This window comes from Pinus tabuliformis, chromosome 9, assembly GCF_031772625.1.
Source record: "Pinus tabuliformis cultivar Carrire ecotype Pingquan chromosome 9, CPIR1, whole genome shotgun sequence".
NCBI classification, from domain to species: Eukaryota; Viridiplantae; Streptophyta; class Pinopsida; order Pinales; family Pinaceae; genus Pinus; species Pinus tabuliformis.
In genome coordinates, this window is record NC_142307.1 from 1,340,816,050 (window position 1) to 1,340,840,758 (window position 24,709).

The window sequence follows — 24,709 nt, forward strand, 5'->3', positions numbered from 1 at the left end:
TAATGTATGCCATGTACATTCACTCACAAACATATTGGATGAAATTCTGATTTTAAAAGCACAATTTAATTTTGTTACATGTCAACATATTTACAGGGAACATAACTCGGCTGCTAATGAATTATCCAAGGAGGCTACGACACATCCTAGAGACCTGTGGTTGATACATGAATAGATTGGAGATGAACAATATCAGTACTATCACCAACCCTACATTGATAGGGCATATCCAAGGGTTGTCAGGCCCTAAGTTATTTTTGTTTATTTTTAGCAGTTTTAGTACAACTACTTGCCGATGTTATGTATATATTTATACTCCTATTTTTAGACTTATCAGTATACCCCACGTGGTAATATATGTACAGAACTATACATTTTGCAATGGCTTTGGTAATATGTTTTTTGATTACTACTTGAAGGCTACGGCCAACAGACTACGTATGCCACAGACATCTACTACATGTAATTTTTCAAATTAATGAAAAGTTACGATTTTTCCTCGGGGAAAAAATTAATGATGGTAGGATATTAAAGTCCATGATTATGTGATTTGTATTGAAAAATGAAATTTCTATATACATATTATCATTTTTGTGCTAATATTTTTATATATTTAACTTTTGTTTTCTTAAGCTATGTATTACTCATGTTTAGATGTTTTTATATCTTTGCATATTAATTTTGAAACTAATACAAATGATACACAAAAAATGTTATAGAATAATTCTGATTATGATGAGGTTGTGAAAATACAACTATATAGTATGACTTTAACATGATCCTTTATAAGAATTGGGTGACCACCTACATGTGTTGGTTAAATGTGGTCCACATTTTGGAAAATTTTCTCACTAGATTTGTATCTCTCCACCAATTTAGTTTTACACCATGTTTAGGTAACCTTGAGCTAATTTATTTGCAAAACCCTTTGCTTGACACTATAACTAGGTGATTTTTTGGCAATGTTACACTAGTTCCATTGCCTTCTACATTAATAATTTACTGCTTAATTTCAAAATGCTTTCAATTTATCTCTAATGTTTTGTTCAGTCTTTGATATTTTTTTATATTTGTGGATCTAAATGCACCAATGGACCAATCTTCCATGGAATCTCCTTCCATGGCTTTTTATATTGCCCCTTTTCTAAGGGATTTTGGTTTATAATAGTGAGAATAGTGAATTTTTGTTTAAACTGAATTAGGCTAAGCGTAGGTTGGGACTAGCCATAATTTTGGATGGAAGAACAATTTTCCCACTAGTGGATGTTTTCACTAGGATTGTGCAAAGCTCAGTCAAGCTTAGATTCCCCTTGAGATAGTTTAATTCACCAAAGGTGGCTCCCATCCTCAACCCATCCCCATGATTTCATTAGGATAAACATTACTTTGAATAAAATATGAAGTGTTCATCATCATAAGACAAGCTCACAATTCACCATTGTAAACAAGCTTGTAGCTCACGTCAAAGAGTAAATGGTGATTATGCAATGTAGATCACCTTGCAATGAAAATGACATGCATTGATGAATGAATAGATTGAGTGAAACGTTCAAATATTTTTTATATATTGCTAGTAGAAGATAGGGTAAATAAAATTCTAAAACTAGATAATAAAATGGTGAGGATGAAAACTTAGTTTAAATTGCTATGTGTTAAAATTTCCACAAAACTCTGTAGCTAGTTATATGAATATATGGAGATTGAAACTAGTTTACTTTTACCAAGATATAAATTTTCTTAACAATTCATATGCAGCAGAATAAAAACAGAGAGATAAAAACACATCCACAGGTTGACAGACTTTTTTTTTAGGAATCCCAACAGGAAAAACTTTCTTGCTTGATATGGCTATTTTATTGATTGTCCTCAGAGCAATTGAATCTTTTACGAAGTACTCTATCTCTCTTGAGAAATAATTTTCCTTCTTCTAACAAATCTTAGCTAATGCAATTGATATTGGCCTTCCTCAATCAGAACTTGATCTCATTTCCTGCACATAATTGATCCTTCTACTGCCTCATTGCCTTGCTCTACAAACCCTACTATCTTGCCTCAATTTTGCTCCTCCTTTGCCTCCTTATCCATAATGTTGATCTCTTATTTCCTAGCGCACTTCTAGGCCCTATTTCTTAGTGCACTTGAGCTCCTACTTTTTAGGACCCAACTCCTTTTTGCACATAACCAATCAACTCCTAAATTCTAGTGCACTTGTTCCTCCTATTTCTTAGAAAACAAGTTCCTTGTTCTCTCCACAAATAAGACTCTTCTCACAAACTCGTGAGTTTCTTTGTCTCATAAACTTGTGCACAAAACAATGAATAATCCTTGTTCTGTCATCCTTATTTTATAGGCAAAATTTGATCCATGCAAGGAGGCTTAACTTAATTTAGAACTCGAGCTTTGATAGCTACTTAACTGAGAGTACTACTCACTCTCCTTCCAATCATCACTAGAGTTGTTAACTCGTGCCCTCTCCAATCAACACTAGAGATCTAACTCAATCTTCAATCAAGATTGAAGACTTACTTGTGCTATTTTCCACCTCGTTATGTAGATAAACTGATGAAGACTCCACTTAACTGAAGCTCCAAATCTACCCATGCTAACTTGATGGTTTTCTAGTAAACTGGAAAGAACTCATCCTAACTGAAGTCTAACTCACAAGGACAACTCAAGATCTTCACTGGCTAAGGCACAAGCTAGAAGACCTTGCTTGCTACATTTTCAACACTATGAATAGATTGATTAATAACTTGAGTGGAGTTCCTCAGATGGTAGGTGAACATTTGCGATAGCCCATGCACACAAGATCATAGCATGACACAAACCTATCCATAGATTAAATGACCTCTATGCTTGGCATAATACAAGATTTGGGTATATGCATATTAAGTTTTTTTTTCTCCTAGTTGTAGTTTCTACTTGAGGTCTCCCTGCTCTACTCCTTGCCTCACGACTCTCTTGCTCTTGTTCTTCATCCCCCTTATCAAAATTTTCAATCCTCTTCCTGTCATTGCAAGGTGCGTCAAAGTTTTAAGTAGCCACTTAGCACTAAAGCTCAATTGAATACTAAAATATTTGTACCGTTAGGGGAGAAATCTCCCCTCAATTTGTAGGGAAATACACAATGTGGAATAAGAATATTGGCTGGAATGGTGCTTCTTATCCAACATAGTAGAGCGTGTCACTAAATCCTTGAAACAAGGAACACTTGCACTAGGAAAACTAAATACCATCAAACTATATACTTGTATTAGAAACACAACAAGAAATCCTTCTCAAAATTGATGAGGTGCAACTCTCGCTCAAGAAGTTAAACTCCAAAGTCTCTCTAATGGAAAAGAAAGTCATTGACTTAGATCTCTCTAGTTCTGATGAGAAGAAAAAGACTCCTAAAACTAAACAGGTGGATTCTCCTTCTAGCTGAATGTTTAAATTATTAGTTTTAATTTATATTTCACATGCCATTATAGTGCCTCTCATGATAGTTTATGTTTAAGTTTTACAGTCCCTCTTCGGGCTTTATCGAACTCTTAAAATTGTACTATTGTGTTATGACATTTGCACTGATTTTGCTATTGGTTTGGTTTCCTTGGTGGCATACTAGTAGGCACAATTGAATGATACTATACTTTTGTTATAAGGTAATACAAATCTTTGTCTAGCTTATTAAAAAAGAATTAAATATAGTTCACGACATCTATTACATTATTTCATAAATAATGCATGAACATTTCCTTATAACCTTATAATATTCCTTGTGTGACTAACATGATTTATAATAATAATAATAATCATTATTATTTTTAAAACTAGAATTAGAATTTTGAAAAAAAATTGTGTTGTGAGTGCAACAAGTACATTGAAAAAGGGTGGTTCCAAGTGGTCTCCTACGAAACATGACCATCCTGGGTATGTTCACTACATCAAAAAAATTTCTCTCTATGATACCTAAGCTATTGTGTTGATAAATAATATAAATAGAAAAAGACATTCAAAAGATTATAAAATTTGTAAAACATACTAATTGTAAGATGGAGGTTTGACATTCCTAGGTCCCAAATTCCCAAATTGATGAAGAAGTGGAGTATTTAAATTTGACAACTCTTGTGCACTAGAGTCGCTAGAAGAAGAGTGCTCCAAAGGAGTATTTTTTATGGAGAGTTGCAGTTATTTAACTTGTTGACAAATTCTTGACACTTCATCTTTGGTTCTCTACATGATGGTTTGATGGTCAAGTAGCAGTTCCATGGATGTGGTCACACTTGCAATCATCTGATTGAATTGAATTTGAAAATTGAGGATGTCTTCCTGAAGGTGTGATATCCTCTCCATTAATTGTTTGTATTACTCATTGGGGAGATGCAACATATTGAGTTCACTTCTGGATCTCCCTTTGTTCAACATGTCTAAGTGAAGAAAAAATGTATTGTTTTATATACCTAAAACTTAGATAGAGTCCACCACCTTGGTAGTGGGAGAGTGAGATTTGTAGAAAAGGCTTAAGGCCTCTCAACCATGAATAATAGAAACTTGTGTACAATCATGAATAATACATAACTCCACGCAACCTGAGCCATATCAGACAAGACTCAAGGTCTTGCACTCCTTCCCAACCCGATCAAAGTACGAATTCTAGGTCTTATTTTGTCTTTATTAACTTTTATTTCATGAACTTCTAACCAGGGGTTGTTACAAGTGGGTTTTGCTTTGGTCTCCAACCAATCCCAATGTCTCTATGTGTGAATGTTTTTCTTCCATTTTTCCTTTATGTTTCGTTGCATTGATGATGATATTGTTCTTTCTACATAGTTGCATATGTTGCTGAATAATGATGTAAATATGAATAATGTTATGATATTATGGGGTGAACTTGATGTGTTAATGAAGAAATGCAATTAACAAAGAAAAGAACAATATAGCCCTATGAAAAATTAACAATGTCAACTTAAATATCAATTAATATAATAGTAGTTAACTATTGTTTCACATCAACCACTATTTATATGCATAAATTCACGTCAATATGTTAGCTTTGGGGTATGCATTTGTCTTACTCATGTTAATCAAAATTATATACATACTATATTATTTGAAAGTTTGTAACAATATAATTATAATTATGATAATTAAATCTATATATAATGACTCATAAAATTTAGATAATACCATTTATGAAGACATTGCCCAAATTCTAAGATCTAAAGTGTCTTCCATGTTGATATGACTTCATGTTATGTTGATTTTTTTTCCTTTCATTTACTTAAGTAAAAGTTTATGGTTTTAATTGAATTTCATTTTTCAATAAACATTATATCAAATACTTATCCTACTTTCTTTTTTAAATATTTTCTCTTTTGTTTTACATCAATGCCTTTATTATTCTTTAAAACTAAGTTAGATATTTTTTTTGGAGAGAAATTTTATTATATGGAAAAATTGGGGTGTACAACAAGGATTACATATTCCCGGGCCAGTCTTTCGCATGGGAGACCTAACCATAAACAAAAAAGGATTCTCCTTAAAGAGGACATAGATAGGTGGGAACCCATTGTTACACAATTATTCAAGCTAAGGTTCGCACACAAGCCTAACCAGCCATATGCATAAGGAACAAAAAAAATAAAAACAACCAACATATTCAGAACACTATGAAGCCATAGGGTCTGAGTCTGAGCCTAGCACCGGGATGGGTTATGATGGGACGTCTAGGTGTCTCTCTACTACCAAGGGAATGCCTAGGTGGTGCTCAACTCACCCCATCCTTTGAAACAGATGTGAAGGTGTTTATGAAAATGCTCCAATGATTGGAGAATGTGCATACATGATTTGTGGCGATCTAGGATTAAGCTCCCTAACCTAAACATCATTTTCCAGTACAGATCCACCATCTTCATGTATTGATTAAATAGGCTCCTCGTATGCCTTGTGTCCAGTATCCAGTATGTCCATTCCATCAACACCTCTTTTTTTGAGAGGGAGGTTCTATGGGATTAGGCCTCTCCTTTCACGTAGGTGATTTTAGCCTAAATACGGTTTGGTATTAGTTCTCGATATCACAAAGCAAACCCTTCTATACGGTGGTGCATCTAAGTATTTCCTCGTTGGGTTCTCTCCTAATAATATGTAGCCCATCATTTAACTCTAGCCTTTCGTCGTGGCATTACTATTCAATCTGCAATTTTTCTAATAGTGAACCACACCTTCACCCAAAAAAATTTGTTGCACAACTGCTTACCACTCCCCACTCAATGTGGTACCAGGAACCAACACTAGTTGCACGAGGGAGCAACTCAAATGAGATGGTCAACTTTTTGACACAAGGGATTTGCCCCCCCAATTCCTTGCTTTCTCCTCAAAGTCTCCTTGCACCTGCACATTGATTTACAAGGGACCTCAAATTGGCACCTGTTAAATATCCAAAGTAGCTTCTGAGAGATAACAAAACCAATTTTATTTCCCTCTTGGGTTGCCACATCCCAAATGACAACACAAACTTCCCACCAAACCCAGGTTCAACAAACCCACCAAAAAGCTAACAAAACCATATCACAAACCTGCATAGACATAACAAAAACAGAGACTTTGATTGAGGATAGGACAACCCACCAAAATTAACAATTGAAACTTCCCATCCCCAACAAGAATCCCAACGCCAGACCAAACTATAGGAGAGATATTCCCACAACCACCATATAATCCCAGAAGTAAAGCAACAGATAAAAAATATCCACTGGGAATTGAAAAGGAAACAATTAAAAATATATATATAAAGAATTAGAAACTATCATTGAAACCACGATTCTTTAGCCACATAACAAGTCCAAATCCAACATAAAAGTCAGTTAGGGGGAGAGGGAGATACCAGATGCCATAAATGGTGCTGACAGAGATTGTCCCACCCAATGCTATATTCAGAATACCTATATATTTCTCAATTGGACTATGGGAAATCAAAACACCTTCTTAATTTGTTGTGTGTCCATTGAATCCTCTAGAGTTTGAGGTTGGCTATAGCATTGACAAGGAATGCAAAGTGAAATTCCTTTATTAATCTTCATTCTCGGTCGTCTCGTGAAGCCCTCAATTCCCTCATACTTAACACCATGCGTGCTTTCAGCTAGACTACAACAATTCTTTCGCTATTCAGGTTTAACACTTCGCTAGCCGCTTATAGCCATGCAAAGATGGGAACCTCCCCATACTAATCCCCTTTTAGATGAATCTGACGCTCTACTCCCCCTTCTTCACTCTCTACAAATCCCCTAGAGTACATCGTCATGTTTAAAACCTCAACTAACACACTCTCCACACACTTGAGCTCCTTGGCCAGCTGGCTCATCACCTCCCAACGTCGATTCATCTACTTTGTCAAATGCATGTTTAAAGTGTCTCGTGCACTATTTACTCTCATCAAGTGTGAGATGCCACGTCCCTTGATCCATTTCCTAAGTGAGGCAGTGGCATCCCATGCCTCCTTCATCCACACGTCACCCATCTAAAGAAAATTAAGTTACATACTATTATTAAAATGTTACATTAATATTTTTATAAAAGATATAATAATTAGAAGATATAATTTTCATTCATCTCTCCCTCCACTTAGCTAAAGCCCCAAAAAAATTTATGTTTCAATGCCAATACAAGAGTTTGTGGAATAAAGGGTAGTGCTTGTGCTAATTCCTTTTAAAAGAGGAAACTTATTATTCAAACACATCTATATGCTTATTAGGCATCTATACTTCCATTGCGACTATGACATATAGAATGGAAGGAATACATCGATCACTATGACTTTTATTTTAATCATTAATGAGTTTATGTTAGTCATGGATAATTAAGTTGTGTAGAAACATGTTATAAATTAAAAAGATTTAGATGTAATTGGATATATTTTTAAGTATAAATGTTATTAAGGTATGTATAATGTTTTAGTATAAAAAATTATTTTTATGTGTTTTATTTAATGTATTTTATTTGTTAAAATATAATTTAATTGATAATTTTTTTAATTAAAATTTAATAATACAATTTTAAATAAAATTATAGTTTTATTATTATTTAATATATATTTTAAATACAAAAATAAATTCAACACGTTCAAAAAAAACTTTAAATACTCAAATTCTATATATGATACAACTCACTTACCGTTATAAAAAAAAATTACCAACCATTATAAAAAAAAATCTACCAGGCCAGGCCGACATCTACCGGAGTGCAAATTTCTTTAAATAATGAATTTTAATTTAACAATATCTTATTATTAAATTTTTTTAAATAATGAATTTTAATTTAATAATATTTTAAATAATGAATTTTAATTTAACAATATTTTATTATTAAATTTCTTTAAATAATGAATTTTAATTTAATAATATTTTATTTTAAAATCTTCATTCTTTATCTTTAATTTCTTTAAATAATGAATTTTAATTTAACAATATCTTATTATTAAATTTTTTTAAATAATAAATTTTAATTTAATAATATTTTAAATAATAAATTTTAATTTAACAATATTTTATTATTAAATTTCTTTAAATAATGAATTTTAATTTAATAATATTTTATTTTAAAATCTTCATTCTTTATCTTTAATGTATTTTGTAATATCAAATCGATAATAAAAAATGTTGATCACTTTTGACCTTCCAAGCAATTTTCCTCCCCCTCAACGACTCCAAAATATTCTACCTGAAATTCCGATCAGTTTTGACCTTCCAAGCAATTGCCCTCTGCCTCCACGACTCCAAAATATTCTACCAGGCCAGTCCAGTCGCACATCTACCCGCGTGCAAATTTTTTTAAATAATGAATTTTAATTTAACAATCTTTTATTTTTAAATCATCATTCCTCATCTTTAACGCATTTCGTGATCTCACATCGATAATTAGAGATTGACCGCTTGAGTGAAATAGAAGGCACTTAACGTGAAGGGCAAGAAAGAAGATGCTCGACCCTTCGACACCCCAACTTCCACGCCTCTTTCTCAACGTCCCCACGTCCCTCGCAGTTTCTCCCACCAACACCAATAATACATATTCCAAAACGAACGGTTTGGAACGACTACACGTGTCCCTTTACGAACGGACCATCTTCCCCTTGCTGCCCTTTAAATATGGCGACACGCCTCTTCTTCTTCATTGTGTTTTTCAGTTTTGGCTCATTTTCTCAACGCGATCGCTGTAATCATTTCCGTTTGATTTCCTTTAGGTATCAATTTTCTCTGTCTTCTTAGTCTTTCATGCAGTCGATTACTCTTCTTTTCTTTGATCTTGGTTTCGAATCCTTTACCTGTTATCTTCCCCTTTTTCTTCTAGATTTTAGACATGTAGATGTTGTCAGGTTATGCCCTTTCTGTTAATTTGTCTTTGTATCCCATGAGGATTCATGTTGCTCTTTTGTTTTTGGTTTTAAATATGATTTAATTTGCTCTAGATCTGTAAAAGATGATTTCGGCTACGAGTGTAGATTGTGAAATTCGGGAGCTTTTTTGGCTTATTTACGCCTTCAAATGTTAATCAGGGTTTTCTAATTATGCTCCGTGATTACGCAGGTTGTGTATTGTGTTGATTTCATTTAAAGATGCAGATATTCGTGAAGACCTTGACCGGTAAGACCATAACCCTTGAGGTGGAGAGCTCTGATACCATTGACAATGTAAAGGCCAAAATTCAGGACAAAGAGGGAATTCCACCAGACCAGCAGCGTCTCATCTTTGCCGGTAAGCAGTTGGAAGACGGACGCACTCTAGCCGACTACAACATCCAGAAGGAATCCACTCTTCACCTTGTCCTCCGTCTTAGAGGTGGGATGCAGATCTTTGTCAAAACCCTGACCGGGAAGACAATTACCCTGGAAGTTGAGAGTTCTGACACAATTGACAATGTCAAAGCCAAGATCCAAGACAAGGAGGGGATTCCACCGGACCAGCAGAGGTTGATCTTTGCTGGAAAGCAACTTGAGGACGGACGCACTCTTGCTGATTACAACATCCAGAAGGAGTCGACTCTTCACCTTGTCCTGCGGCTCAGAGGCGGGATGCAAATCTTTGTGAAAACCCTGACCGGCAAGACCATCACGCTGGAAGTTGAGAGCTCCGACACTATCGATAATGTGAAGGCCAAGATTCAGGACAAGGAAGGGATTCCCCCGGATCAGCAGAGATTGATCTTTGCCGGGAAGCAACTTGAAGATGGGAGGACTCTGGCGGATTACAACATTCAGAAAGAGTCAACCCTGCATCTTGTCCTTCGGCTCCGTGGTGGTATGCAGATATTTGTGAAGACGTTGACAGGCAAGACGATCACACTGGAGGTTGAGAACTCCGATACGATTGACAATGTAAAAGCGAAGATTCAGGACAAGGAAGGGATTCCTCCTGATCAGCAGAGGCTCATATTTGCTGGTAAACAGCTGGAGGATGGGCGAACTCTGGCCGACTATAACATCCAGAAGGAGTCTACACTTCACCTTGTTTTGCGTCTGCGTGGTGGGTGTTGAAAATCTCGACATCTATTTTCATGAATAGGGTCTACACGCCCATTTCATTGAATTCTTAACTTAGCTAGCGGTCAGATGCCGCAATGCCGCGTCAGCGTCTATATAGGTTTTAGATGTTATATTTAGATGTCATGCATTATGAAGAAGACGACTTTCAATAAAATAAAGCTTTAAAGTTTATTTTTATGAGCGTTTGTGATACGTGCCTTAATTCAAATCACAGTGTGCCTTGTTATGAACTCTTGGTTAAATCATGTTGTGTGACTCGAATCGTTTTCTAAAAAATATTGTGTTTTATGGTCATTTTTGCAGCTATATAAGTATTTTATGCTGTACATGATTAATTAATTTCTTTTTAAAGGGTTAAAATGATGAAAATAATAGATGACAACCTAGACATATTAAAGAATTTGATACCCGTAGAAAATTTTGATGGTTACTATTTTTTAACTTAATTAAATGTGGCGGATAGAGCATTTCACATTGAAAAAACAAAAGTGTTTTTAAACCAAAGTTATTATTAGTCTATCAGTTTACATGCTCTAGTTGTTAAACCAAAGTTATTATTAGTTTATTAGTTTACATGCTCTAGTTGTTTTTTTTAATTTAAATACTTAATTAAATAAATTAAGTTTTTAGTATAGAAGATCTTTATAGTTCATTTCTTTTTTGATAAGTAAGAGACGAACCTTCTATTGGTCTAAATAAATTACATAATTTACATAGAGCCCCAGAAAGCAGTGGCGACACAGTTGCCAGACAAATCAAGATGATAAACTGATCCTCCTGCAACAAAAGTAGATCCTAAACAAAATGGGGACGAAGCCCTTAGATAACTGGCAAAAATAACATAGCGTCGATTAGTACAAGCCCCGACCTATTTGCTAATAAGCAATAAGACCGATCAATCCGAGCCGTTGAAATCAGAGTCTCGATCTGACAACCATCCTGGATATCGCGCAGACAAGAAGCAAGGGGGTTAACCACGCGATGAGAGCGGTTTTCCCCCACCTCTCCTTGCCACGTGTTGCCTTTTGTATGGAATCGCGTGCAATTGCTCCAAAACCTGATACCGCCTGTGTCCTGCGCGATAAACCACTTGTGGTTTTTGGGTTTTGTGGAACCCACCTTGGTGTCGCTCAAAAACCCATTAGGCATATACGATTTGTGAACATGGTCTTGAGGGGTGCTGGGTCCTAGATGGTCCCACCAAGGGCCATGTGGCTCCTGGTGGACCTGCCCATAATCTTATCAAGATGGGGTCCACCTGAATAAGTCGGGTCCTGAACCTTTAAGTGAATAGCACGATTGATCTCAACCGTTGAAAGAAACGCCCCTATCCAATGCCCCACAGAGATATTGCGCGACCAAGATGCACGGAGGTTAACCGCACAATAAGAGCGGTTTTCTCTCTTATCTCTACACCACGCATCATCTCTTGAATGAAAACGTGCGGTTCTTCCACTAAGCTGGAAACCAACCAAAGCCCGCGTGATATACCACTTGTGGTATTGCATCTATGGTATCGCTGGGTGGAGACCGTCCATCCGAGCCTGCTAATCTGTCTGCCTCCTTCTTTTCCGAGCTAGCTCTCGGGAGTTGCTAACAAAACGCTGCTAAGCCAAGAGAGTCTCAGCCATCCAATATGTGTTATCGCTCACCTTGAAACCTTCCTCTGTCATTCTAATGCCCAGGGAAAAGAGACGAGAGTTTAAGAACAGAAACCGATGACAAAATGGGCACTGTCCAGCCCATCTCTATTTCCAGTATCAACACTGCTCAACCATGAATCCCAGTCTGCATTTGCTAGAGTGGAACAATCCTCCCGTAGTTGCCCAACAGGAAGAAACTCCCAAGGATGTCGAGAATCCCTGTCCTTGTTGACCACCCCTTCATTGGCTAGTCTGTTTGCAAGCATGTTTGCCTTTCTTCTAACGTGCACAAATCTTAATGTTTTAAGGATTTGTAAGTGTGATTGGAAATGGTGGAACACCTACAGCAGCCTCCAGAGCTTTGATACTTTGTCTGGCAAGCTTCCATTTTGAATCTTCTTGGCAGCTTTGACAACCAATTCCGAGTCAACTTCGATTATGACATTCTGTAAATTTGCCTTCGCTAGGATCTCCATACATTGATCTAATGCCAGAAGTTCCGCCATGTTGTTGGTGCCCTTTTCTAGGTGTCCATGGAAGATGTATTTTATATGTCCCTCATGATCCTTGATGGCTCCACTAAAGCCAGCTTCCCCGGGATTGCCCTTGGAGGCTCCATCAATATTGACTTTGAAAAAGTGTTGAGGAGGGGGCTGCCAACCCCTCTCCCTTGTGTTTAAGGTTCTCAGATCCTTCTTTACACCCTGAGGGTTGATGGCTTGAAGATCCAGATTAATAAGAATTTGTATCTCCTGAGGCAGAGAAGGATTTGTCGGTTTCATTCTCAGAATGCTTCTGACTGTTTCCTTGAGCTGTTTCAAAATCTGATTGATGATAAGTTGGGGTTCTCTGGCTTTGTTTTTGAAAATTCTTCTGTTTCTTTCTTTCCAAATATTCCAGATGACAAAGCCTGGAATTAGCATCCAGGCTTTGTTGATGATTTCATTTTCTGAAAAGTTTTTCCTCCATTTTGATAATGTATTAGATATGCTGAGCCTATCCCTGTCGGTCTCTCTGAAGCTTGAGGCCACCCAATCCCAAATTTTGGTGCAAAAGGAGCACAAATTAAGCAAGTGTTCAATCGTTTCCTCCTGCAAGCCATAAAGCTGACATTTAAAGGGGCCAATGAAAGCTTTCTTCATAAGGTTTTCCCAAGTTAGGATTTTCTTTTGATGAACAAGCCAAATAAATAATTTTATTTTCATCCATTGAGAGCTCTGCCATAGCTCCTGCCAGACTTTCTCAGCTTTTACCAAGTTAAATCCTGTGATTCCCTGTTTAGCCTCTTTGAGATTGTAGTTACCTTCATTGTTTTTGCCCCATCGTAATTGGTCAGGAGCAAAGGATACCAGAATCATTCTTTGCTCTATGTCCTTAGCAGGAGCCTCTACCATACCCTTCAAAGGGATTTCTTCGTTGTAACTTAGATTCTTCCATTTCCTCCATTTATCCTTGTTCCTCCCTTGATCCCAAAAGTCTTTTACTAATAAGAGACCTTTGTTGTCTGTGTCTCTTTCAAGGTCTGCCAGTGCATTCCTTTTCAGGAGGATTCCTGTTGCCAGCTGTCCTCCCAAAAGCGAGCCCGGTCCCCAGCTCTAATTTCCCAAAAATAGTGCTTCTGGACAATTCTTTTGTTCTCCCATGCAAGGCTCCAGATGTATGAGCCCTAATTTGTCCTGTCATTCTAATGTGAACCTGTTCCTGCCAGTGCCTGGTGTACTTTTGAGTCCAAAGTTTGGCCCATGGTGCTCTCGACTCCTTGATCCATCGCCACCACAGCTTGGTTCCCAAAGCTTGACTCAGAGTCTCCAGATCTTCCAGACCCAAACCACCATGGCTTTTGGGTTTGCAGAGCTTGTCCCAGGCAACTAAAGCCCATTTATTTTTCTTTTCCCCTCTGCCCCACAGAAAATTCCTTTGAATGTTTCTTATTTGCTTCTTTATGCCCTGAGGAGCTGGTATAGTTGCAAACATAAAAATGGGGATGGCCTGCAAAACCGCCTTGGTGAGCACCAGACGCCCTGCAAAGTTTAAAGCTCTGTATGTCCAATTGTTGATTTTGTCCTGAAGCTTGTTTAAAATTGGTTCCCATATATGCTTACACAGGGGTTTGTCAGTAAGAGGAATGCCTAGATATTTGGAAGGTAACTATTCCCTTTGAAAACCCAGAATCCTGGTGATATTTCTCTGTATTGCAATATTAGTGTTAAAGAAAAAAATATTGGACTTGCTTTGGCTTACCTCTGTGCCTGCTGCCATAGTGAAGTCGTTTAAGATATCTTTGATTGATTTTGCCTCCCTAACTGTGGGTACACCCTGCAGCATCGTGTCATCCACAAATTGTTGATGAGTGTTGGCCTCTCCATCCGGGGTGAGCTTGATTCCCTGAATTCTACCTTCAGCATTTTCCATTTTGATTGCTCTACCAAGCCCTTCCATCATGAGTACAAAGAGGAAGGGAGAGAGCGGATCACCTTGTCTGAGTCCCCTGGAAGGTGTAAAAGTATTGGAGGGAGCTCCATTAAGCAGAATGGAGAAATTGGTCGAGGTGACTAAAGCCATAACCCATCTTATCCAGTCTTGGTTAAAGCCATAGGCTTTAAGAATGGCTCTGATGTAAGACCAACTGAGTTTGTCATAGGCCTTTGCAAGGTCTAATTGGATGATCATACCTGCTTGCTTGCTGTGTTTGAGAGAGTGTACCACCTCATGGGCTTGGATAATGTTGTTAAGAATCTATCTTCCCTCCACATAGCATGTTTGCTCCTTAGATATGAGTAAAGGTAGCAGTGGCTTGACTCTGTTGGCTATCACTTTAGAGATGATTTTGTAAACCACATTACATAAGTCTATGGGTCTAAACCCATCTGGTGTGACAATGTTTTCCTTTTTGGGGATTAGAGCTATAAAGGTTGTGTTTAGCGCTTTTAGAACCTTTTTGTGTTGCCTTGAGTCTTCAACTACCTCAAGTATGTCCTGTTTGATTGTATCCCAACAGGCTTTGAAGAAATTGACATTGAAGCCATCTGGTCTTGGTGCTTTTCCATTTTGCATTTCCTTGATCACCTCACTAACCTCTTCTTCCGAGACTAGCCTATTGAGATTGTGGTTATCCTCATTGGTGACCAACCTGGGAATGTACTGAGTGATCTTCACAATGAACCTGGATCTGTCTTCCATTGGCTCCTTTGCAATGTCCGAGAAGTGTTGTACTAGGGTCGACTCCATGTCCTTGTGAGTTACAAATTCAGAGCCTTGAGAGTCCTTTAGCTTGGTGATTATGTTATGTGCCCTGTAAGCCATAGTAGATTTGTGAAAGAACTTAGTGTTCCTTTCTCCCTCTTTGATCCATTGGATCCGGGATTTCTATCTCCAAAAAGTTTCCTCTTGTAGACAGCGTTTCTCCCATTCTTCCTGCAGAGAATCAGTCAGTTTATGTCTTTCCTCATTGAAGCCCTCTGTGATATTGATCATATTGACCTCCTTGAGTTTTTGTTCAGTACTCAATCTGGTCTTGATGATATCACCAAATTCTTTTTTGTTCCAATGCTTGAGTTTGGATTTAATGTATTTTAGTCTCTACTGGAGCATGTACATCTTAGTACCCTGGATGTTCAAATCCTCCTTCCACCATTTGGAAATGTTTCTGGTGAAGTTGGGGTTAGAGAGCCAAGCATTTTCGAATCTAAAAGGCTTGTTCCTCGGTGTGCCCATAAAGGAATCTTCTAGCTGTACAGGTCAATGATCCGAGCCACCAAAGGGCAGAATGGACACTGATATGGCTGCTCCTGTGAGGATGAGATCCTCAGAGACAATAAACCTATCCAATTTTGGCACCACTTGGGAAACTCCACCTCTTTTGTTATTCCAAGTGAATGTCCCATTTCTAATTTCGGTGTCCACTAGTCCCATGTTCATGAGGAAATCTTAGAAGGCTTCAGAGTCTCTGCCCAGCTGTCTGGTACCTCCTTTTTTTTTCCGAGAGAGATCTTATCATGTTGAAATCCCCTGCTAGTATCTAGGGTATGTTGGGATGACGTGCTCTGAGACCTTCCAAGGAGTTAAGAAGTTTAAGTTTCTCTGCATGCTGTTGAGGGCCATACACATTAGTTATCATGTAGGTCTCCTTGTCCCCTATAGGCTAGCACACCAGAGAAAGATAGTTCCTGGACGCTTCAGCATCCAGTATTCCTAGCTTCCGTGGATCCCATAGCGTGAGAATCCCTCCTGCAGAGTTAATGGCTTTCACCTCTAAATAATCATACTTAATTAACCATTTATTATGGATTTCTCTTATTTTTTCCATTGAGCATTTTGTTCCTTAAATAAAGACCACGTATGGTTTTTCCTCTTTTAATCTATTGCTGAGATTTCTCTGTTTTCTTCTACTCCCTAACCCTCTAATATTCCAGGCTGTGAGCTTTATTAAGAACGGTTAGTAAAAGAGTAGTTGGTAAGATCTTTCATCTTACCTAAGTTAATCATCAGTTTCCCACATTCCGTTAGCAGCTCATTCTGTCTTTTCCTTCCTCTTTTCCTTCCTGAATCTTTTGGAGATGATGTTTGCGGGTTCTCCATCACTTTGACCCCACTCTATTCTTGGCTTTCGTGGTTTATTTTGACTCCAGTTCCCTTAGATTGCGCCCTCTGTAGATAGAGTTGTTGGACTCTATCATAATCTTCTTTAGGTAGTGAGTCCACACCTTTATTCTTCCCCTGTTCCTGAAATTGCTCTAGATCTAGATTTTCTCTGTCTAGTATCTCCTGCAGTTCATGATCCTTCGTACTTGCCTCACTTGGGGTCATTTCCTGGTCCTTGCTGATCTCCATGTAGCTTTGTAGTTCCTCTATTTGCTGATCGTTTACTGGGATATCCTCCATTTCAGCTTCCATATCCTGCTCCTTAGGGATGTTATCCTTGACTGGGTCTGTTTCCACGTTCTTCTCCACTTCCTCGAGGATTTTGAAGCTATTGTGTCTTGTCTGTTTGTCTTCGCTTGTCTTCTTATGTGATCTTTTTCCCCTTTTCCCTTTGCCTCCAACCTTGATAAAACCCTCATGATCTTTGTCCATAGGGGTCTTTCCACTATTTTCCATATATTTTGTAGGGAAATCTCTAAATAGATGGCCATGCTCATGACATTTTCGGCATCTGAAAGGTATGTGCTCATAGTCTACCATTTGCATCCATTCCTCATCATATACCTCTAAGATTATTGCATCCGAGAGGGCTCCAGATAGATCCATTTCCACACATATTCTAGCGAAGGAGGTATATTTACCTTTGAGAGTTGCTTCTGATATTTTTACAAAATGCCCCAGCTTGTTGCCTATGGTTTTCAGTGACTCTGGTTGCCAGTAGTCCAGAGGTAGTGAGTACAATCTGATCCAAACCAGTACAGATGTGAATGTTTCTCGTTCTGTGACAAAGTTCATCATCCATGGCCGCATGTAAAGTCTTATTGCAACATAGAAGTATGGTCCCCATTCAAACACTTTATCCTTGTCCTCTAGGCTTGCAAACACTACTGTGAAGAAGCCCTTTGAACCCAGATGCACATGTATCTCTCCTTTGGGCTTCTAGTGGCTCCTGATCCAGATGTGTAAGGCTCTCTCCGTTGGCCATATTCCCATAAACTTGCAGATGATCGCATGTTCTCTCATATGGTCCCTATGCGCTTGAATCGCTGGATCACTTAATATGACCCTAGGGATGATGCTCGATTTGGGCTTGCATGCTCCCGTAGTTTTCATTTGAGGCCTTTTCTTGCTACTGTTTCCTTTCTCCCTTTCTAGACTTGAGTCTTGTTGCTCTTCTTCCTGAGTCGGGATCTCATTGTGTCCCTCTATTTCCTTTCCTCTTGTTTCTGCAGTCTACTGTTTCCCTCCTGCCTCCCTGCCTCCCTTTGTGACGGCTTGACTGTAGGAGGGAGCAATGCTCCCTCTTGCGCGACCCGCCATGAAACCCTAAAACCAAAACTGACGCCAACTTCAAGTTTTTCTCAAGTTGCAGAGCGTTTCATTCATCTCATCTCTATAGTTCATTTCACTTGAGGTATAGTAAATAAATAAAAAAACCTCTTTTTATATTTACTTCGTAAAACTAAAAAAAAAAGTTTTATTTAGGTAAAGCTTATTGGCCAAATACCATTTTAATACCATGGGCCAAATACCATATTTATAAAAGAAGTATGGTAAATAAATAAATATAAAAGATGTATAAAAAGGTATGGTAAATAAATAAAAATATATCAAATAGGATTAGAAATCAACATAACTCCTAGAACCAACCTAGATCAAAAATATCATGGGCTAAATACCATGGTAAATAAATATAATTTTTTTTTTTGCTCCATAATCCACTTTATATTTATGAACACTCAAAAGAGATTTTATTTAGGCCAAATTATTATTTATACCATGCAAAAAAAAATATTATTAACCCTAATATTAATATTAAAAGATTATTGTTAATATAATTATTAAATCTAATATTCATATTAATATATTATAATGCTAATATTATTAAATTTAATAACTTTGGATTAATACAATATTAAATTTGTTATATTATAATATATATTAATATATCATCTAGATGTATATGGGAGGGAAGAACAAAGATATCGAGTTATAGAGGTGGAGAGATTGGAGAGTCGAAAAGGAGAGATGCAGATAAAATCAAGGAGAGGGGAGAGGAGAAATGAAGAGAGAGAAAGACACCATTTACAATATTTCTTACAATTTGAACTTTAGTTGGTTCAAACAACTTCGGAAAGACACAACCCATGAGTTCTTTATACATAAGGACTTACCACTGGGATGTGAAGACTCATGGAGCGCATTTAAAGATCTAGCTTCCAAAATTCATACAAGCATTTTCATCAACATCTTAATTCAAATGAATCTGTATAACAAATGAAACATGTTTGGAAGCTACTTAACTCAAAATCTCAGAATAACATGAAAGAGAGGAGACATACTGTAATCCCAGAATGAAGGAATCACCACTGATATGCATTAATATTATGAATAACACATATATTGAAAGAAATCTGGCTTCCAAAATTCATACAAGCATTTTCATCAACATCTTAATTCAAATGAATCTGTATAACAAATGAAACATGTTTGGCAGCTACTTAACTCGAAATCTAAGAATAACATGGAAGAGAGGAGACATATTGTAATATCGAAATGAAGGAATCACCACTAATATGCATTAATGTTATGAATAACACATACATTGAAAGAAACATGTTTGGCAGCTACTTAACTCGAAATCTAAGAATAACATGAAAGAGAGGAGACATACTGTAATCCCGGAATGAAGGAATCACCAATGATATGCATTAATATTATGAATAACACATACATTGAAATAGCCATAACATTCTAAAAAATAACACAGAGTTTCTTTCAAAAATCATGAACCTTTTCTTTGTTTATCAAAATCACATATATAGGCCTCTGTGGACAAAGATAGGCCGTTAGAGTGATATTCTTTCTTGATTCGGTTCATTATGCCAAAAATATCTTAAGGCTTCAGCTTGTGCGCATGCACAACTATTTCAGCTAAAATGCTCTCATTATAACTGATCAAAGTAAAAACAATAAGTAAAAATAACAAAAGAGTAGCCTAAAATGTAAAGCTTGGCATGATCCGGAGAATCTTCAAGAGTGATTGGATGACTAGGCCTTGTGAGGCGCATGTGGAGGCTGAGGACGAACCATTTGCATGATAGGTGGATTAGCGAATTGTTCACATCTTTCCCATAAGGCTGGAGGAGGCTGAGGAGCGAAGCTAAACTTTTTATAGTTGATCTTGAAATCAATTACCCCTTAGTAGTCCAACCTACTGTGAAACAAACTCCTAACCATCCCGAGTAATTGAAATTGCTTCTTTAAGAAATTTACCATGGTCTTCCTTCTATCATTTTCTTATTGTACTTCTCCCGTGGCAGCAATTCCCCACGAGGTCCCCAAATGTTAGGTAATCCAGCCTGCAAGATTATTTATTGAAAGAAGCCATGTCCTTCTGCAACTTTGACTCAAGCTTCTTCTTTTGAAATTACCTTAGAAATATCCATGACTGCACTGATCCCGTTTGCTATATCCATTGGCCTCAACTCCTCTGTTGGCCTCTCATTCAGGAAACGAATGAATTTCAGGTTCCCTATACTCATCTCTTTAGCATTTATTAATGGTGGTCCACATTCTACATTGATGAATCTTTTCTCATGTATCAGAGTTATATGCTCCCATCTGAGATTCATCTCTTTAATGATCTCATCCCATACCAACTGCCTGGCTTCAAGGAGAGGCATGTTCCCTTTCAGCGTAGCCTTTAGTTCAATTATTTCTTGTGTTGCAGCATACAGAGTTTTAGTGACATGTTCAACATTTGTAACTGAGGCTTGCAATTGTTTCTCCTTTTGCGCTAGTTCGAGCTTTCGCACTGTCTAAGTCTCTTTGGGTCTTCTTTAGTTCACCTTCAAAGAGCTGTAACTCAGTTAAGGCTTGATTGAGGCGATCAGTGGGGTTCTGGGGATCTTCAGGCACTACTACTACACACATGAGAGTCAATCTTTTGTTGTAACTTGGCCATAGATTGTTCCAAAATCAATACATTTTCTTCACTATCTGCCAACTCCCTCATTAGTTGTTCTTTATCCCTTTCCACTTGTGCCACCCCCTGGGTTTGAACATGCTCACTGTTGGGTATCTTTAGTTTGTGCCTTAACTCCTGATTTTCCTTTTGAGTTTCTTGTAGGACACCTCAATTGTTGATCTATCATCTAGGTTTACACCTAGTTTGATAATCAAATCCGTATGACTCCTTTTGTAGATACATAGCTCTTGAGTTGGCCTTCTCTATTTTCATTTTATTGGAGACCTTTGCTATGTATGTCTCTGCTCCATTGATAGTCATAAGGTTTTTCCCCAAGTCATTATATAACATCTCACCAACCTACTTATGTAAGTTGACCTTTTCTGAGAGAGGGACACTGACCAAGTTCAAGGATACATCCAGGGTCTTGCACTGAGGTCCTTTAAGTAAGATCTATACTGATGGATGCCGTAGTGAAAACCTCATTTCATCCTTCTCTTAATCCATGGCAATTAGTAATCGAGTGTGACGAGGAGTAGATTGGGCTATCATTGTTCTCTGCAATCTCTCTTTGATCTTTTTGTTGTCCTCATTAATGGCCCTTCCCAGGGGTCAACTTGGTCCTGCAGTAGTAGCAGCAGCACTGTCCTCAAGATCTGGAATGGCTACTTCAACTGTTGGTGAAGTAGTGTATGTTGGCGGGTTCTCTAGGTTGATTTGAAAGCCTGGGTGATCTGAAACATGCTTCTCTAACTGTATCCCTACTTCCTTCTCTTCTTATTCTTCTTCTAGATCCTAAACTCTGGCCTTTTTATTTATGTAACTTTCCACTGTATCAACATCCACTGTTGAGTCAACAACCCTCTTTAATGCTTTTTCTGTACTAATTGAGGACTTGGTCTCCATCTCTGTATTAAGAGGCCATGAGTCAAAGTTAGATTTTCTTTCAATTTTGGGCTTAGAGTCATGCATGTAAGTCAAAGCTTTAATTTTTTCTCTTGTTCGGGAAATGATTCCTTGGGGATCATAGTGCCAAGTGTCACCCTTTTCTAGCTCCATGGATTCTAGTAAGGCCTCAACTATTTTAAAAGCCTGCCTTGTGTTTACCACAAAAGGGCCTACTGGCTGTCCCATTTTGAAGATGTAACCCTTCTTTTCTGGTACAAAATGAAGCAGGTCTACATTGAGGATCTGTCGGATGAACTCAAGGGAAAAGATCCTCATTGGCATGAATACTGGAAAATGATATGGACGAAGTTCACAACTGTAAAGTCATATTTTTGTGTAATCCTCATAGAGGTACCAATCCCCTATCATGGCATCTTTGCTGAGTTGGAGGAACTCCTTCTGCCGCGGGAAGATTCTGGGAGGAGGGTTTCCATGAATAATACGGTAAGAAATAGCCATGAAAGTCGAGATAAATTGGGAATACCCACCTAAGCCAGGCCTCTTCCTCACTGAGACATTCCAGTCAAAGACAAAATTTTGTTGTTTGTTGGGAGAGAACACTTGGAGATCTAGACATTGGAACTCCTCGACATGAGTATACAGGAATAGGTAAAACATAAGGGAGTAGTAACGAAAATAGGAGGAAGGAGGGAATAAATGAAGTTGAAGGCTTACTGCAGCAGATAGGTAGAGCTAGATATTAAGTAAGCATTTGAGTTGTTTCATCTTATGCATAAATCCCAAGGTGGCTTTATTTACTATTTGTGAGTCGTCTTCACCCAATAAGTAGGAAATTGCAGATAGGATGGGTCAAACAGGTTTTTGAAAGAGGGTTATTGGGAACCACTTCTCAGAGGGAAGGGATTTACTTTCAATGGCAAGGATTTCGTCGAGGAAAGACTGATTCTCCTCAGGGGGGAGTGTAACTAAGTGATGAACCAAGTTGGCATCAGTGAACAACTGTATTGTGGGGGAGATGGGAAAATTTAACGCCCTTTGGATTAAGGTAGGAGTTATTTCCATAATTTTAACCTTTGAGGTAGAAATGAAGTATTTCTTGTCATCTTGGTACGCTTCATCTAGCTAGGATACAAATTCGGGGAAAGGGTGAACAAGCGGTGCAATTTGGAAATAGAGACCAGAATTGACAACCCTAAAAGGGTCTTCTTTCCTCAGGTGATTAGCAAACAATTCACAGCGGAGGTTAGCAAACGAATAAGGACAAGCGGGGTCTGCAATTTGACTCTCTACATTGACCAAGGGTTCAAGACCAGTGGACTTGACCTCACGGGTTATGGGGGTTGTGGGAGCGTTTTGCTTCATTTTATTGAGTGAATAAACAATAATATAGGTGGTCAGGGTGTCAGGTTACCTGGAGCCCACAGGAGTGTTCGAAAGTGACTTTGGAGGTGGTCATTTGTGTTTGGGAGTATGCAAAGAGGTAAATCCTGCATAGTTGACCATGCGTGGATATTCTTACTGAGACCAAATAACAGCTGCCGAGGAGGTCACTTTAGGCAACAGGTGCTTATATAATAGAAGGGTGCCATAGCCTAAGTGGCGAATTTGGGGATTGGTGTAGGATGAAACATGACAGTTAAGGATTGGTCTACAACAATGAGTGCGAGTTTCAAAGGCGTGAACAAATAAGAGCTTTTACCTTTACTTTTTACACTTTACCTTATACATTTTACCTTTCAAACCCTATGGCCTCCAATCTTGTTGAGCCAGTGGGAGAAGTCCACCTAGTAGGTGGTCACCACCGTGTTATGCTAGGCAGTACTACAGACGAAGCGAGTCTCCTGCTAGCCACTGGAATTGATCATGACTGTCAGATTTGCACTGACCTTTCAACGCCAGGGCTCAATACATTGTTATCCCTTGTGCATGTGACGCCGCCGGAGTTAGTACAGATGATTAGTGGACGCGGATGGAGGGTGATCCAGTTTGGAGGAGTGTGCCTTTTATCTGGGGGAGGCTTAAAAGAAATCATTGAATCTTTGGATTATTAGAGTTGTGGTTAACTCTGAAACCCCTTTCCACAATACACACAATTCCATGAGTTAGATGCTAAAGAGAGATGACTCCCTTTATTGATTTCGCAATCTCTACACCATTACAATCCTTAGGAGAGGCATAGTAGAGTTGGAGATAAAATTGGCTCCAACTAGGGATGATGTATTGGCATAAATGCGTCAAAGAACTTTCTACCAGATAATTTCTCCTTGGGCATGGAGTTCTTATAACAATTTTTTTTAGAAAACCAAATATCGAGAGCTTCAAACATCATATAATATTTACATATACACACTAATATTTACAATGAATGGGGGAGAAGTACCTTTAGTGTTGGAAGTAAAGTTTGAGGAACTGACCATTTACTGGTAGTTACAGTGATTCTCCTTCCATGTTTTCCAACAGAAAAATGTTATTTCCTTTTGCTTCAAAGATTTTGAAGGGGTCGAATCATAGTGGGTCAAATTTCTCGTGCTTTCCCTTATCCTCCCTTCTAACATCCCACCTTAAGACTAAGTCACCTAGCTGCAGTGGTCTATCCTTTGCCCTTTTGTCAAACATAGACTTCATTTTCAATTGATAATTAACCAAATTTTTACTAACCTGTTCCCTACTTTCATGGAGTTCGACCAACTGATTTCTTCTTCGACTTACCACATTCGGTTCCTCTTCTGCATCCTACAACAACTTTGCAACTGGCATGGCCAATTGTATTGAGAATATTATTGCTTTGCCATAAACTAACTCAAAAGGTGACTTTCCTGTGGATCATTTAGGAGTCACACTATTAGCCCATAAAGCGAATTGTAGTTGAGAGTCCCAATTTCTTTGATTCCATGTGATTGATTTCTTCAAGACCCTCGCCACTGTCTTGTTGGAGGACTCAACTAGCCCATTTCCCTGAGGGTAGTATGTAGTGGAATGCCCAATCGTGATGTTAAAATTTTGACAAACATCGATGAATCTAGTTGAATT

The 24,709-nt window shown here is 37.9% G+C and overlaps 1 protein-coding gene across 2 annotated transcripts in view; it reads left to right on the forward strand.

Moving 5' to 3' along the window:
- The first annotated feature begins 9,064 nt into the window (after positions 1 to 9,064).
- Positions 9,065 to 24,709, forward strand: part of LOC149153478 (polyubiquitin-like) — a 76,153-nt gene continuing 60,508 nt past the window's right edge. Inside the window, exons 1-3 of one of the 2 annotated variants that reach the window (XM_089441926.1) lie at positions 9,065 to 9,217; positions 9,561 to 10,500; position 10,536. In XM_089441926.1, coding sequence (XP_089298052.1) covers positions 9,590 to 10,500; position 10,536 — 912 coding nt within the window. In that variant the 5' untranslated portion in view covers positions 9,065 to 9,217; positions 9,561 to 9,589. Of the gene's footprint in view, positions 9,218 to 9,327; positions 9,350 to 9,560; positions 10,694 to 24,709 lie in introns of those variants that run through there. The other variant, XM_089441925.1, reaches the window with a different exon arrangement.